This window comes from Copadichromis virginalis, linkage group LG20 (genome assembly GCF_057382275.1).
Source record: "Copadichromis virginalis isolate Kocher_CV1m ecotype Utaka linkage group LG20, C_Virginalis_male_GT1.1, whole genome shotgun sequence".
NCBI classification, from domain to species: domain Eukaryota; kingdom Metazoa; phylum Chordata; class Actinopteri; order Cichliformes; family Cichlidae; genus Copadichromis; species Copadichromis virginalis.
The window spans coordinates 21,817,961-21,835,289 of record NC_140637.1 but is presented as its reverse complement, the minus strand read 5'-3'; the positions used below and the strand labels follow the sequence as shown (position 1 = coordinate 21,835,289).

The window sequence follows — 17,329 nt, the reverse complement described above, 5'->3', positions numbered from 1 at the left end:
ACATTCATTTTAAATTTCAATAGAACAGTGGCAGTATAATGTCCTCATTAGTAGATATCAGGCCCTTTGTAGAGCAAAATTTAGTAGTTTGGTCTCCACAACCCGAAATGTGATGTCCACAAATGTGGATGCCAGGTCCTGGGAGGTTAAGCTGATACAGTGGGGCAAAAAAGTATTTAGTCAGCCACCGATTGTGCAAGTTTCCCCACTTAAAATGATGACAGAGGTCAGTAATTTGCACCAGAGGTACACTTCAACTGTGAGAGACAGAATGTGAAAAAAAAATCCATGAATTCACATGGTAGGATTTGTAAAGAATTTATTCGTAAATTAGGGTGGAAAATAAGTATTTGGTCACCTCAAACATGGAAAATCTCTGGCTCTCACAGACCTGTAACGTCTTCTGTAAGAAGCTTTTCTGTCCCCCACTCGTTACCTGTATGAATGGCACCTGTTTGAACTCATCATCTGTTTAAAAGACACCTGTCCACAGCCTCAAACAGTCAGACTCCAAACTCCGCCATGGCCAAGACCAAAGAGCTTTCGAAGGACACCAGGAAAAGCATTGTAGACCTGCACCAGACTGGGAAGAGTGAATCTACAATAGGCAAGCAGCTTGGTGTAAAAAAATCAACTGTGGGAGCAATCATCAGAAAATGGAAGACATACAAGACCACTGATAATCTCCCTCGATCTGGGGCTCCACGCAAGATTGACTGATTGATTGATTGGTAATTTATTTCAACATGTGAACAATATACAAGTACATTTAGAAAAGAAATAAGAGAGAAAAAAAATATACTATACAAATTACATACAAAAAAACATTCTGATTAATTTACATGTTGAAAGGGAGTGGGAAGAAGTATACACTTATTTAATCCCACCCCTGTCCCATAAATTATCAGTGAATATTTAGTCAGCTTCCTTACTGATATAATTTGTAATAAAAATAGTGAACAGATTTCTGATATACTATATACTATAATATCACATCATGAATTTTTTGTTTGTTTGTTTTTAAATAGAGACATTCACTTAATTTAAATATTTTCCTTTTCTTTATAGATCGAGAAGATCATATTTTTATAACTCTTTTTGAACAGTTTTATGTTTGGACATTGCTTTAATTCCATATTCAGTTTGTTCCATAGTTTCACTCCTTGAACAGAAACACAAAAGCCTTTTCTTGTAGTACGTATCTTCATTGTTTTGAAGTTACAAAAACCCCTTAAATTATAACTTCCTTCTTTCAAAAAAACATACTCTGAATATTACCTGGCAGTTCTTTATTTTTTGCTTTGAATAGAATTTGTGCTGTTTGGAATTTCACTATATCGTCAATTTTCAATATTTCAGACTGCAAAAATAGTGAGTTTGTATGTTCCCTATAACCTGCATTGTGGATGATTCGAATTGCTTTCTTTTGAAGAGTAAAAAGTGAATGTAATGTGGTTTTATAGTTATTGCCCCAGACCTCTGCACAATAGCTTAAGTATGGTGAAACCAGTGAACAGTAGAGAATATGAAGTGATGTTCTGTCGAATACCTGTTTTGCCTTGTTTAGTACTGCAATGCTTCGTGATACTTTGGAATGAATATATCTTACGTGAGCTCTCCAGTTAAGTTTTTCATCTATTATTACCCCCAGAAATTTATTTTCACTGACTCTTTCAATATCAACACCATTTATTTGAATCTTTGCATTTGTATTTAAACTACTATTTCCAAATAACATCAGTTTAGATTTATTCAAATGTAATGATAATTTGTTTTTATCAAGCCAGAACTTCACTTTACTTATTTCATTAGTCATATCCTCCAATAAATTCTGCAGATCATCACCAGAGCAAAAAATGTTTGTATCGTCAGCAAAGAGAACCATTTTTAATACTTTGGACACTTTACAGATGTCGTTAATGTACAAGTTGAAGAATTTTGGACCCAAAACTGACCCTTGGGGTACACCACAAGCAATGTCCATACATAAGGAGCAACCACCATTTATTTTCACAAACTGCTTTCTGTCACTTAAATAACTCCGGACCCAATTTAAAACTACCCCTCTGACACCATAACGTTCCAGTTTTCTTATTAATATATCATGATCTATAGTGTCAAATGCCTTTGTCAAGTCTATGAATAACCCGTGGGGTCAAAATGATCATGAGAATGGTGAATGGTGAGCAAAGATCCCAGAACCACATGGGGGGACCTGGTGAATGACCTGCAGAGAGCTGGGACCAAAGTAACAAAGGTCACCATCAGTAACACACTACAACGGCAGGGAATCAAATCCCGCAGTGCCAGACGTGTTCCGCTGCTGAAGCAAGTGCATGTCCAGGCCCGTCTGAAGTTTGCCAGAGAGCACATGGATGATACAGCAGAGGATTGGGAGAATGTCATGTGGTCAGATGAAACCAAAGTAGAACTTTTTGGTATAAACTCAACTCGTCGTGTTTGGAGGAAGAAGAATACTGAGTTGCATCCTAAGAACACCATACCTACTGTGAAGCATGGGGGTGGAAACATCATGCTATGGGGCTGTTTTTCTGCCAAGGGGACAGGACGACTGATCCGTGTTAAGGACAGAATGAATGGGGCCATGTATCGTGAGATTTTGAGCCAAAACCTCCTTCCATCAGTGAGAACTTTGAAGATGAAACGAGGCTGGGTCTTCCAACATGACAATGATCCAAAACACACCGCCCGGGCAACAAAGGAGTGGCTCCGTGAGAAGCATTTGAAAGTCCTGGAGTGGCCTAGCCAGTCTCCAGACCTCAACCCCATAGAAAATCTGTGGCGAGAGTTGAAAGTCCGTGTTGCTCGGCGACAGCCCCAAAACATCACTGCTCTCGAGAAGATCTGCATGGAGGAATGGGCCAAAATACCAGCTACTGTGTGTGCAAACCTGGTAAAGACCTATAGTAAACGTTTGACCTCTGTTATTGCCAACAAAGGTTATGTTACAAAGTATTGAGTTGTATTTTTGTTATTGACCAAATACTTATTTTCCACCCTGATTTACGAATAAATTCTTTACAAATCCTACCATGTGGATTCATGGATTTTTTTTTTCACATTCTGTCTCTCACAGTTGAAGTGTACCTCTGGTGCAAATTACTGACCTCTGTCATCATTTTAGGTGGGGGAACTTGCACAATCAGTGGCTGACTAAATACTTTTTTGCCCCACTGTAGATAGCCAACAGCACCACAATGTAAGAGAATTCAGTTGTTCAGGCTTAATATTTGATTTATTCTTAACTATTTAATTGCATATCACTTCTCAGCTCTAGCCCCCTCTTTGAATTTCACAGCGAAACTTCAAATCAGGATTCTTCATCTTCTTCTTGTAGTCTTCATCAAACTGCTCATTCTGAGCCACAGTGAAGTGGTTCTTCCAGTCACCAACTTTTCCTGGAGAAGGAGAACATTCAAAGTATTTGATTATCCTAATAATAAACTGAACATATATTGGTGCCTATACTGAGAAAAAACTAAAATTTCCCAGCAGGCAGTTGTACCTTTTCTCATAAAAGGAGAAACCTCGTGGTTCAGCTTGCGAGCTGTGGAATAGTTGGTCATCTTGTTTTGCTTCATGCTGTCAAATGTCACACTGGCTCTGATTCTTTCCTTCTCTTCAGCTGATGGAGACAAACCAAGGAAGGAACACAGTCGGTCTATTTCTTTTTCATAGTCCTGTTCACATAAATGAAAATATGAATGAGTTTAAAAGAGATGTTTCATCTCTAAATTTTATTAATTTTTCTTCTTTTGGTCTGTAGTAAATTTGGTGTAAGAATCTCTCCTTGGGAGATATTAGGATTTTACAGACTTCTCTTTCAATATGTGACAATTTTGATTTTGATTTTTTTTTTATGCATCTTAAAATTTTAAACCTTCGAGATTAACAAAAAAACACAGATTTCATTTATGAGTTTCTTTATTTTCTATGAATTTTCAAATTGAAGATGTCAAATTTGATCTTTTTTTTCTTAATTATTAGTAATGATGGCAATGAATAAATGCTCACTTGTAGCTGGTTAATGTTTAACTGATACTACATCTACAAGGTTTACTACAAACCATTGATCAATCACAGTCCACAGAGCCACAGGCTATTACCTCAGGCCAAAAACTGAAAAAAATGCACCATTACCAAAGAGGCAAATTTCATTAACTGGCTATTTTGCACCGTTATGCATGTGTGCATGTGTTGTGATAAAATAATGTCCTCTTTATTTGAAGTTTATGTATCAGAAACAGATAATGAGCACTACATTTCTTTGACATTTCTTCCTTTCTTCCTCCACTGTATTTGATATCTGGGTGGGCAGCAGAACACCACCAGGTCATCTTCACCTCAGTGATGGTAATCAGACTTTCATTGTTAGAATTCTGCACTTAGTTTCCTATGAATCAATATTGTGTTCTCTCTGCTGTAGCCACTTCATTCCTCATCTGGATTCCTATTCTATGCTCTGTCTGGGACTTTGAGGATTTCTGTCCTGCCTTCAGTCCCATCAATACCTGTAACCTGTAAAAGGACTTACTGGAGCTGGAACACTCACCTGCTTGCTAGAAGGATCTTGCTGGAAAGGATGTGTAGCAGGTGAGGATGATTAAGTATCGGTATCGAGATGGAACTGTACTAACAAATAAAGATTGTGTGTGGAAAAGTGTAAGGAGTTCTCCGAGGAGTTGATGAACGAAGAATATGAGAGGTAGCGGACAGATGGAAAACAGGTAGTGAATCAGGAAGTTCAGAGGATTAGTGAGGAGGAAGCAAGAACTGCTATGAAGAGTGAAAATGTGGTTGATGCAGATGACATAACTGTCAGTCAGCACACGTTAGCCAAACTCGGTGCTGTACCTCAATCAAATCTTCATAGAACATGTAGTGAAAATCTGAATAAGTTTGCTTCTTCTCCCACCAGCCGTTCACATGGTCATACCACGATCCATAAACCCCTGCAGACACAGAACAACACACAAAGGAACGTTAACATGGGAAATATGATGATATTATTTTTCCTTTACACTGAAACTAAACAGAACTCACTCTTTCCCTCCATGAAGTCCTGCAGAAATGTGCTCCAGTCTCCTGGTTCTGGCAGGGCACTGTTCATGCAGTTAAAGTGGAAATAGGACACTACATTGTCTTTTGCATTGCGGGCCATATAAACCACCTACAGAAAGAGGCAAAACTAAATTATGCTCTGTGGGTTTCATAAATCCCATGTCTCTATTTCTACAGGTTTGCATGATTTTTACCCTGCAGCGCTGCTCCCAGAAGGACTTTGGTACAAACTGGACTGGTAGATGAGTTTTAATGAGACGAGGAGTGGTGGGAAGCTTGTCTGCTAAATCGGTACCTGAGTAAGGTAGAGATAAGAAGGAATCATTTGCAATCAAGCTTGTCTGCCAAGTCTTTCCCTAAATGATAAGAAGGAGTAACTTGTAACTGTTAAAATGCAATGATTGGCTTTTTTATTATAGCATAGATCAACAACATTAATTACTACACATTATACTATACTACCTTATACTACATTATATTATAACTAACTCTGACAAAACGTGTCACAAAATGATGGCATGCAAGCAAAACAGATGTCAGACAAAAAGACTGAACCTATTTCAAACATTTTTGGAATATTTTTCTGTCTGAACAGTTCTAATGATACCTTAATGTACAAGTACACCAAAGTGAAACTAACTTTTGGTTCTGACTTAATACAAATATGGCTAATTGAAGGTGGTCACAAGATTCAACCTAAAGGTTGAGAAGGTACAGAAATCTCCAGGAAGGGCACTCTTTCATGAAGAGGGATGGATGTCTGATGATCCGGATCCATGTTCTCAAAATACAGAAGATCTATGATGTAAGAGATCCATGTGGTTCCTGAGGTTGAAACAGATAGATGCATATTGTTCAGTGGGATACCAAACTATGAAGATATAAGCTCCATAACCCAAATTAAGACACTCAGCATCATTTTAGTATTTTTCAGGTCAACACTGAACTCGTGGATGCATAGTGTTTAGTGGGAATCCTATGAACTCAGACACCAACATTAAAATTATTTTTTAACAAAAAAAGTTATTTTATAATTAGATAAGCTCCACACTCTTGCACACACCACATCAGTACCTGCTTTAGGGTACGTAGAGATAAGAATATCATCTGGTCTTGCTTTGAAGTTCTGTATGTTGTCCCAGTTGTCAGTGATGACGTTGAGCATGGAGACTCCATGGAAGTCAAACATTTCTGGTCGACGTGGCACCTCCATCTGTAAGACTGATTATTTTAAAAGTCTTTCATGTTTTCTCCAGTCCTAAAAAACGATGAAATTGCAAACTGGATGTTTCATGATGGTTGATGGCTGTGATTCAGTTTGTAGGGATAGATTTTATAGGGACGCCCTCTTTTGGTCACACCTGCTGTCCTGTTGTCAGGGTTTAAGGCAGGTTGACCGGTGGTTCTTTTCCTCACAGGTCTAAAGAATTGATATACATATCATGACATCTGTTGGGGCTCATCTTGTCCTTTTTGTTTGGCATTGCAGTGTTGCTGGTCTGCACACCTAATCAGTCAGACTGTCAGGATGCTGAATTCTCTCCCTGCTCTGTCCCTCTCCAGTCTGACACACACAGAACTACAGACCTGCATCCACCTCTCCCCTCTTAACCCTGCCCACCCCCAGGACATACAAAACTCTCAACCTCCACCATCGCCCCTCACTGACTCCCCCACCCCACTTGCACACAAACTCTTGCCCACAAGCACTCTGACTGTGCTGGACACTGTTTTGTATTGTATTGTGTTGTACATAAGACTTATTTTAATCTTTATATTGTTTTAGTGTACACCGAGGGCTGTGGGAGCATTGAAACTTCAAATTCCTGTGTATGACCTGTGCATATGGTTTTTGACAATAAAGCTGACTTTGATGTAAATTTTTAGAAATGTAGTTCAAAGTTCATTTGAATTGCTTCATTCAAGTAAGTGCAAAAACAGTCAGCTGCCAGTACGAAAAGGATGACTAATTACGACATGTGCACTGCAGCATTGGTAGAATCTGTAAACACCAAAATTACAACATTTCACCTCCATCACTCTGATTCAGACACACAGTAACATTTACTGAATGTATTTTAAACAGAACATGTTTAATTCCTTTACAAATTTTTGTAAAGTAAAAACACATTAGATTGTTGGTAACACAAGATTATGAAGCTTACTTACCTTCTAGGATCACTCCTACCAACTGACATACATGATTTTAATCTTACAGAGAATGTGATGATTTTATGGATAATTAAAGTCAGTCATATATCCACAAACACAACAAGCTGAAAGTCAGTGATGCTGCTCGGTTTGCAGTCCTGAATATCACGGCACAAGCAGGATTCACTGGACTGTTAATGTTAGCTATGTTATATTGCTGCCTCTGTTCGGTGGTGTCGAGCCAAACGGACTTTAACGTGTGTTTGAACGAGCTGACGGTTCACTCGTTAAGCTGAAAGAAAGATGCTTTAATCACAGGAGTCACACATGTGTCCACTGTACCATCTGGGAACTCTTGTTTAGCACTCGTAATAACACAAACACTAAATCCTCCTGTTTGTAGCAGTGTATACACCTGAGACTGTCACCTGTCTGTCTGTCCTGCACTCTCTCTCCTTTTCTTTCTCTCTGATTGTGTAATAAAAGTACGAACATGTATTTATAAGTCACACTTGAGTTTGAATCCTGCAGCTTATCACACATTTGATTTCCATGTGTGACAACTGCAAGTGTCCAGAGTGAGGACAGTGAGGACCCACTGCTGCACATCATCTGTGAGGCTTTGCAACCCCTGATGATCCACCAGGACAAACTCAGCAGTGTGTGAGGAAGAGGAGGAGGAAGAGCCAGCAGCAGCTGACAGATGGAGAGAATAGACAGACTGTTCCCTGTTTGTGAAGGACTGCTAGAAAAGTTTAAAATAACTAATTGTCTGTCCTGAATCAGTCTTATTAGGTGATGTTAAAATAATTTTATAATTCCAGTGTTTTCAGTGTGGGAGTAAGTACTCAGGGCCTTCAAGATACACACTATGAAAGGCAGCAACAAGTTTAATATTCAGAAACCTAAAGTATGTATCAGCAGCAGAATGGAGCTAAAAATAAATGCCCCTGTTTGTTTCAGTTCTATGAAGCTGTGAGTATTTTGGATTAGTAGCACTGCTGTGTTTGTTGCATCATATTGCTGTAATTGTTTATGTGCTTTATATATTCTGAGGTAAGTTGATCTATAGTGTTACATTATATTCTATAAGGATGTTATGTGTTTGTATACTTTCTGCCCAGTTTGACCCATTTAGCAGAAGTCAGCCTGTTTAAGGCTCTGATATCTATTCTGTATGACTGAAAGCAGTTATGACATGGTCTGATTTTCTCACCCAATAAAGGAATATTTAATATATCAGTCTACTCTTCATTTTATCAGAAACAGTTATCACAGCTTGTACATTTTCTTTTTATACTTATATGTAAGCATTGAGCCAAATTTAGTAATGCCAACATACTGAAAGAACAATATTTGTCTCATATATATGATATATCTATATATACACTGTCAAAGATACTTGTCTTTGAGTAAAGATTTAAGGTGATAAGAAATATAAATAACTGCAACTTGAATCTTTATTGATGCTCATTGAATGACACAGAGTTCAAGCACACTGCCGTAATGACTAGTAATGATTAATATAACTATAATATTGGCCATATTATATTTACATTACCAAAGTAAGATGACTGTAGTCTCATGAACAACATGAGCTAATTGTTATTTACTTATTTAATCTTAAAATGACTGTTCAGTACAGAAATAAGGCCCAGCAATTATGTTTTTATTGTCCCGTGGTCTCAGCCTCAGATACTTATCAAATCACACAGCGCTCATGTAAAAACAAATAAAATATTTTCGCCTTCATTCGTGAAAAACAATGCTGTATGAAACTTTTCCAGCGGATAGTATCATGGTTGCTAGGCAACCTGGGCAGCGCGACGTAGGCTAGACCGTCCCATTTCATAAGCCTACAAGCCCCGCAGTTCCAGCCTTAGCGGTCTTTGAGTATGCGGGCCTTGTGGACCGTTAAGGCTGCGTACTTTAAGGCTGCAGACCCTGAATTGGGATACAGCCATAGTAGTCGTGGTAAGCCAATCACATGACCACTTCAAGATGACAAAGCAACAAGGTGATATATACCAGTTTTTAAATTGTGTTGATAGGCCACGTGAAACCAGAGTCATATACACCTTGTAACACCTTGTGGTTCATCACATGAACTGTCATTTTATTTTAATTTGTATACTGGTTCTGACATTTTCCTTCCCCAAAAGGAAGGATACCCATTGGTCTATTTCTCTTTAAAAGTCTTGTTGACATTAATAAGTACTCTTCAAATAAAAAAAAAATGGATTTCATAAAAAAAAGTATTACACTCTCAACAAAACCTTATTGCAAAAATATTTTTAATTACAAATAAAAAAAATTATAAATCTTTTAGAAACTGCAATTTCAATGGATTCAATAATCTAAATACAAATATAGCTTTCTTTCTAAAATTTAAAATGAAGTTTTCACTAAATATTCTTCAGTGATAAAACAACTGTGTCCAGTTGAATTGAATCAATGTTTTGAGGTTAAAGAAAGAGTTATTAGATGTTAAAATACTCCCTAATGCTGAGGGAAAGTAAAGGTCCTTCCAATGTATATGTAAAACTGACCCTTTTCATGAGTATTAGTGCCCTAACGAATTTTTACATCATTCCCTGAACACCTAGACTTTTGTTTGTTGTTTGCCTTTTTAATTTCTCCTATTTGAGTTTAGTTGGATCTTGTAAGAATAAAACTATGAATCGCCTTTAAACAGAAAGTGGTTTTAAAAAGGTGTGCTGATATGAGGATAATGGGTTAACTTTACAGCATACCACAAAGTTGCCATTATTTAACAAAGTTTAAAACATGTTACTGAGCAGAATGAAGGTGCAGAAAAGCCAAAAGTATAATATCCATATACGATAACACACGGTGTCAGATAAATCATACCTGACCATCATTTTTTAAAGAATGGAAGCTATCATATATAAGTTGGTACTGTTTCTGGAAATTGTTCTGTCGAATTTATCATTTCTGCAGGACAGCTCAGGGTTGTGAACTCTGCCACAGCTCTCTATCACCTACCTGAAATTTAGTTTGTTTAAATTTCATATCAAATTTGGCTTATTTCTTAACTATTTAATCACATATCAGTGCAGAGTTCCATCACACCCAGCTGGGGATCTAAATTTCATAACGAAACTTTAGATCAGGATTCTTCATTTTCTGCTTGTAGTCTTCATCAAACTGTTCATTCTGGGCCACAGTGAAGTGGTTCTTCCAGTCACCAACTTTTCCTGAAGAAACAGAGAAAATAATTCAGGTTATTTGATCAACCTATTCATAAATGCAGTACACAGTTCTCAGAAGAAACACAGAGGGGAACAAAACAACTTTTAGGTTTAGACATTTATACCTTTTCTCATGAAAGGAGATATAGTCTGGTTCATTGAATCGAAGGTGGAGTAGTTGGTCATTTTATTTTGTTTCATATTGTCAAAAGTCACGCTGGCTTTGACTCTTTCCTTCTCTTCAGGTGATGGAGACAAACTAAGGAAGGAACACAGTCGGTCTATTTCTCGTCCACAGTCCTGTGTGAAGTGTTATTTTATATTTCATTTATATGTTCTTCAAAGAAAATGATACAAAGGCAAAGAATTTGAAGTTAAAATAACAACTGCATAATGTTTCTTTTGGTAAACATAGAAAGCGAGTCCCACAGACTAGAACACCAGACGAAGGCTAAGTATTTCCTAAAAGCTATTTAATCTTTCAGCAAGGGCAACGTGTTTATTAACAAACTCAAGACACTTTTTAATGTAATGAGCTTTGTTGTAAATGGCATTCTTTAGCACAGCTCATGATACCTCAATCAAATCTTCATAGAACATGTAGTGAAAATTTGAATAAGTCTGCTTCTTCTCACACCAGCCGTTCACATGGTCATACCACGATCCAAAAACCACTACAAACACACAACAAAACACAACAGAGTGTTTACATGAGAAATAAAATGAAAACAATGTCTCTTCTTTCTACAGTAAAACTAAACTGAACTCACTCTTCCCCTCCATGAAGTTCTGCAGGAAGGTGCTCCATTTCCCCGGTTCTGGCATACCACTGTCCATGCGTTCAAAATGGAAGTAGGACACTGCATTGTCTTTTGCATTGCGGGCCACGTAGACTACCTGCAGAACCAGACAACAACAAGTTCTAATCTGTTTCATAAATCCCATGTCTCTATGGTTACAGGTATATATGCATTTTACCCTGCAGCGCTGCTCCCAGAAGGACTTTGGTACAAACTGGACTGGTAGATGAGTTTTAATGAGACGAGGAGTGGTGGGAAGTTTGTCTGCCAAGTCTGTACCTGTAAGGTAAGAATGATTGGTTTGCCCCTAATAAGTTGGACTTTTCTAGATGTCAGAGGTCAACATGGCTAAAAGGCCAACATTTTAAGGCACTTTCGAGTGAGTTTGCAAACAATTTTGAGTGTCTAATAACCAAATAGATTTGAAAAATAACCAAATATCAAGCAAAAAAAAAATTATATCACTCTGTTTAGACAACAGTGAATGTGAAACACACTGAGGTTGCATTTTAGCAGCTGCTGTTTCAACATGTGACACACAAAAAATTTCTGCAATCAGAACTGATCTGAGACCTTTGGGCATAGGGGGTTCGCATATCTCCAGGAAGGGTATTCTGTCATGAAGAGGGATGGAAGTCTGACGGTCTTGACCCATGTGCGCAAAATACAGAAGATCTAGGATGTAGGAGACCCATGTGGTTCCTGAGGTTGAAAGAGATAAAACCATGCTGTTCAGTGGGAAATATAGCAATCCATGAAATTATTTATTTAAAAAAAATACTATAGTAACTAGCTCCACACAACCCTTGTACATGCCCTTAAGCTTTATTTATATAGTGCCTTTCAGCACAACATTTAGCTCAAAGGTTTTTTAAAGCCAATAAAACACACAGAGAGATAAAGAGAGTCTAAAATAATTTCCAAGGCTTTGATTTGAGTTTAAATCAGTTTACTTTCACATGTCTTCACTTTCTTATGTTCACCCAGGCTGGCACAATTCTGTCTACTAAGGTTAAATTAACCTTACCTGCTTTAGGGTACGTAGCAATAAGAATATCATCTGGTCTTGCTTTGAAGTTCTGTATGTTGTCCCAGTTTTCTGTAAAGTCTGTGATCATGCCAACTCCATGGAAGTCAAACAGTTCTGGTCGAGGTCGCACCTCCATCTCTTGACTTTTTTTTATTATTAGAATAACTGCCTGAGTTTTTATTCCACACTTTAGAGTATCTTTCTCCCATATGATGTAATTTTTTTGTCTGCTTTACTGTTTTATTCTCTGCTCCTCCTTGACATCAGAAATGAGTAACCTTCAGTAATTACACCCTCAGTGCACTTTGCTTCTGAAGGTTGTGTTACTGATTAATGATTAGTCAAAGTGTAACCAATATGTCCACTCACCAAGAAATAATTAAAAAAAAATATTGATAACAACAGATAACAGGGTCTGATTTAGGGTCTGATGGCAGTTTACCATCGGTGTCCAATACCTCAAAGTAGAGCTTCCCAAGGTGTGGGGCCCGCCCCCTGGGCATGGTATGAAAAGGGAAAAAAAAAGATTGTTTGGACACTGCTAGCATAGCATGAAAGGTTTTTGACGGGGCTCCCACACTAACGCAAAGCAGGAGATGAAGCATCGCTGAATATGTTTCCAAGCAAAGTTCATTCTAAGCCAAAGACTAGAAAATATGGTGAAGCATGTCTTCCCTTTGGCTCCACCTGCACAAGTGCCAAGGTAGGTCTTATTACAGTTTTTTCTGAATGCTTAAACCCTAACTGTGATTCCTGTAGCACAATCTCTAAAACTATTCAGACTTATAGCAAAACCACTCACTGAGTTTGCAAAACTAAAAGCACAAAAACTGCTTTGCACTCAGTTTGCAATTTTGTAACACACACTTTGCAAAACTGTAGGCACAATTCACTGCACAACACTCAATTACCAAATTTCCAACACACTCCTAGCAAAAGTATACACATGTATGGCTATCATTAACACTAATTTGCCAACTGTCTGGCACACTTTCACATGTCAAAACTTTCTTAGATAATTAGTTCACTTTGCAATCAGCCTAAGCACTATAATACAGGTAAGCTCTGTGTGCGGAGTACAATGGAGGGAGCAGAAAGAGTGAGAAGTAGAGGAGGCCGAGGAAGAGGACGTGGAGGTGAAGAAGTAGGATGAAGAGGACGACAAGGACAAGGAGGAGCAAGAGGAAGACGAGGAGGGGGGAGAGGAAGACGAGGAGGGGGGAGAGGAAGGGTAGGAAGAGTAAGAAATAGAATTGCTGATGACATCAGAGCTACAATAGTGGACCATGTCATCAACCGTGGAATGACCCTGAGGGTAGCTGGCCAACGGGTCCAGCCTAACTCGAGCCGCTACACTGTAGCAAGTACCATAAGGACATCTTGAAATGAGAATCGGTTAGTACAGTCACTTCGCACAAAGATTTGTAGCACTGCCATATGCCAATGAGAAACACACCAATACCATTGATGTAAAAATACTGAAATTGTTACTTTACAGAATTGCTAGATGACCAGATGCTGGGGGCAGAGGAAGCATGTTCACTGCAGACCAAGTAACCCATATAGTCATTATGGCGATTGCAAATAATCCTATACTTGGAAATAAACACTTGTGTTTGTTTTGATGTGTTTCAAGTACACCAGTACTTGAAGTTTGGATCCCTCTATGCTTATGGATCTATGACAGAAGTATGAGCTCAAACTGACATAGCCTACCTTGTGCACAGAGAAAGCAAAAGCCAGATGTGTTTTGTATTCATACCATCAGTGTGCAGTTGGCGCATTGTGTGCTTAGGAGATGATGGCTTGTGTGTACTGTTTGATACGGAAACACCATTTTTACGAAGGTGTGAAGAGTTAATCTAGCTGTGTTTGCTTTTGCAAGAGAACTACAATGTTTTGATTATTGGGTGACAGGTTTTCTTATTTGTGTGAAGAGTTTTGCAAAATTAGCCAATGGTTACAAAAAATGTGCTTAAGCAATCAGAAAAAACTGTAAAGAGTTGAAGTTAATTAATGCAGAATTGGTTTTCCCTGCATCGGGAGCACACGCTGGGCTCTCATATCAGCATCCATGACACACAACGTAATGTTCGATAATGTGTCATGCGCAAAAACAGGGGGCAGGGCTAGCTGGGGGTAGGGCTAGCAGTAGTTAGTCCTACCTAGTTTTTGCCCCATGATCGGAAGGTCAGGGGTTCAAATCCACTGAACGGCTACCCTGAGGTACCCCTGAGCAAGGTACTGGCCCGACGCGCTGCATTGGTGGCTGCCCACTGCTTCACTGGGTGAATGGGTTAAATGCAGAGGAGTAATTTCCTTACGGGGGACTAACACATACACATACACATAAAAGCATTAGCTCTAAGAGCCGATTAGAAGCGTCAACTCCCATTGAGCGAGAGCCGGCTCCTCACTTAATTTCCTTTCGCTGCTCAGCTCTCACACAGTGGCTCAGCTCCAGTCCCTATATATTGTGGCCAATCACATGGGAGGATATAGGCCAGGGGTGTCAAACTCAAATACACAGTGGGCCAAAATTCACAACTGGAACAAAGTCGCGGGCTAACGTTAATATTTATTGAAATATATTTATTCCTCCAGATATAAGAATGAATCTTTTCTTATGGACTCAAACACGTTTTGCTGAAAAACTGAATATGGAACAAGCAAAGCTTAATACTAAACAATATATATATTAGCTGTATAATACCAGTAGGCCAGCTCTAATAGTAATTTGGTATGGCTTCGCGGGCCAAATGTAATTAGGCTGTGGGCCAAATTTGGCCCGCGGGCCAGAGTTTGATACCTATGATATAGGCTGATATAAAAAACAGAGAGGGTGAGAGAGACGCGACAGTCAAGTGGAGCGTGCGTCTGTCCTCTCAGTAAGTGAGTGAGACAGTAGACAGCGGTGCGGAGGACTATGCAAGTGCATCCCAAAAATACATAAATATGCCTGACACCCGTAAACGAAGCAGCGTCTGGCTGCAGTTTAAAGACTTTTTTGTCTCGGTCTTGGTCTCATCACGACTTGGTCTTGGTATTGTCTTGTTCTTGGTTTAGGCGGTCTTGACTACAAGTCTACTAAGTGCAGTGCTGGGCAAGTTACTTTGAAAAAGTAATTAATTATAGTTACTAGTTCCTTCTTCAAAAAAGTAACCAAGTTAGTAACTGAGTTACAATATTCTAAAAGTAATTAATTACTTGAAAAGTAACTCTTGCGTTACTTTAAAAAAAACATTTAACCCTCTGGGGTCCAGGGTATAATTGGCCATTTTTAACTACTTTTGATTTTCCCTCGACATTTCACCTTTAAAAACTATTTACTTTGCCTTGTTTGGTATCATTCTTTTCAGCACAACCTCACGTGTCTGAATTTACAGTCATGTTTTCATTTTGACGTACTGTATTAACACAATTAATCTAAAATCAGACAAAAAACATAAAATCAGAGTAGAAAAAGTTATATTTTTTTTACTGTAACAACCACAAACATGTTTAATGAATCATATTTCATAACTTTAAATGCAAATATAAATGGTAAATATAAAATCCTATGCACAAGTTTTGCAAACAACAGTTATTTGCATCCATTTACCTTTTACCTTGATTTTTTAAATAACCATTTCAAACTATTTACAGAACAATCAGCTGTTCTGCATTCAGTAAGATGCCACACAAATTATTTGTGCCACTCCAAAAAAATAATTTCTGTCCACTATAAAGGAGAACATCACAGCCTGATACCTGCAGGTCTGACAGCAGCAGGTGTATCACTCCTTTTTCTATTTGGAGACAGCAGTCGCCTCATTGTTCTGACACACAACACAAAACTATCCACAACACTTTACACTAACTACACAAGACAACACATTAACTACACACTCCAAACACGCTAAACGTCATGTAACAAGTGTCACCTGGCAGTTTGTTGCTTTCTGCCAGGTGATTTGCTGAAGAGCTGTGAAAAGGTAGTGGGTGTGTGGGGTGAAGTCAGCGCTTTTCTGTGGAAAAAAACAGAGGCGATTAATTCACTCGGATGCGAGTGGGTATACTAAGTAAGAGCCTTTTGCCATTTTGTTTGGATTATTTGTTATTGTAGGTGCCCGTTTTTAATGTGTGTCGCTGGACTTTTTTAGTGTGACCACGAGTTTTAATAGAAGAATTGATCAAGCCCTAGATCGACTGCGCGCAGGGAAACTGATCAGTATTGTAGGTATATTAAGTGTTTGTTTTAGCTTTGTGATTTTGAATGTTTTCATAAAATTTATATTTTATTGGGTAATATTTTAATCGATAATGCGAGTTGTGTAAGGGCGGACTAACCTCCTTTTTTGTTTTTGTTTATTTGTTTGTGCCACTTCCCTTTATATCCCAGATTACAGGTCATGCATAGCACTGCTTCCCAGCTGTGCTGAGACCCAAATTGTTTGCAGTGCGTGCCACAGGTAAATCGATTGCAGTGTCGCTAAACGGGGTGTGACGGTTTGCAGTGTTGTGTTAATTTTCGCACCATTTGTGTGGTAAGTCTCATGTGCAGCTGGGATAGGATGTGTTGTAAGTCCTGTCTGGAAATAACTGGGAATTTGAGTGTCTAATTAATGCAATAAATACATTATCAATTTATTTCTTTGCCCCGTTTACTCGAATAAATGGGGCAAAGATCCCTTGTCCTCGGTTACAAGAAAAAACAAAAAACAAACAAACAGGGGAAGTTTTAGAATTGACGGTGAGAGAGAGAGAGAAAGAGAGAGAGAGAGAGAGAAACAGCAGAAAAAGAAATAAAAGAGTCTCTCTCTCTCTCTCTCGCCGTCACTCCTAAAACTTCCCCTGTTTGTTTGTTTGTTTTTTGCTCATAAGCAGAGAGTACTTGCTAGCGCTGTCCTTAGACAGTAAACGTGACGAAACTATTGAGGAAAAAACGCCGCGTATATATTGTTTATCATGACTCTGGTTTTACGTGGCCTATCAACACAATTTATAAACTGGTATATGTCACCTTGTTGCTTTGTCTTTAAGTGGTCATGTGATTGGCTTACCACGACTACCTT

The 17,329-nt window shown here is 38.5% G+C and overlaps 2 protein-coding genes across 2 annotated transcripts; both read right to left on the bottom strand.

Annotated features, from left to right (window-relative positions):
- Positions 1 to 3,203: 3,203 nt before the first annotated feature.
- Positions 3,204 to 7,283, bottom strand: LOC146684774 (cytosolic sulfotransferase 3-like). Its single transcript, XM_085443332.1, has 8 exons — positions 7,252 to 7,283; positions 6,157 to 6,295; positions 5,779 to 5,907; positions 5,277 to 5,377; positions 5,065 to 5,191; positions 4,876 to 4,973; positions 3,527 to 3,701; positions 3,204 to 3,419 (listed from the first exon to the last, which is right to left on the bottom strand). Exons 2-8 carry the CDS (start codon positions 6,293 to 6,295, stop codon positions 3,295 to 3,297), a joined length of 894 nt encoding a protein of 297 aa, XP_085299458.1. The 5' UTR covers positions 7,252 to 7,283; the 3' UTR covers positions 3,204 to 3,294.
- A 2,568-nt stretch (positions 7,284 to 9,851) lies between these two features.
- LOC146684773 (cytosolic sulfotransferase 3-like) lies at positions 9,852 to 12,579 on the bottom strand. Its single transcript, XM_085443331.1, has 7 exons — positions 12,273 to 12,579; positions 11,819 to 11,947; positions 11,424 to 11,524; positions 11,216 to 11,342; positions 11,022 to 11,119; positions 10,571 to 10,745; positions 9,852 to 10,451 (listed from the first exon to the last, which is right to left on the bottom strand). Exons 1-7 carry the CDS (start codon positions 12,409 to 12,411, stop codon positions 10,339 to 10,341), a joined length of 882 nt encoding a protein of 293 aa, XP_085299457.1. The 5' UTR covers positions 12,412 to 12,579; the 3' UTR covers positions 9,852 to 10,338.
- Positions 12,580 to 17,329: the final 4,750 nt, after the last annotated feature.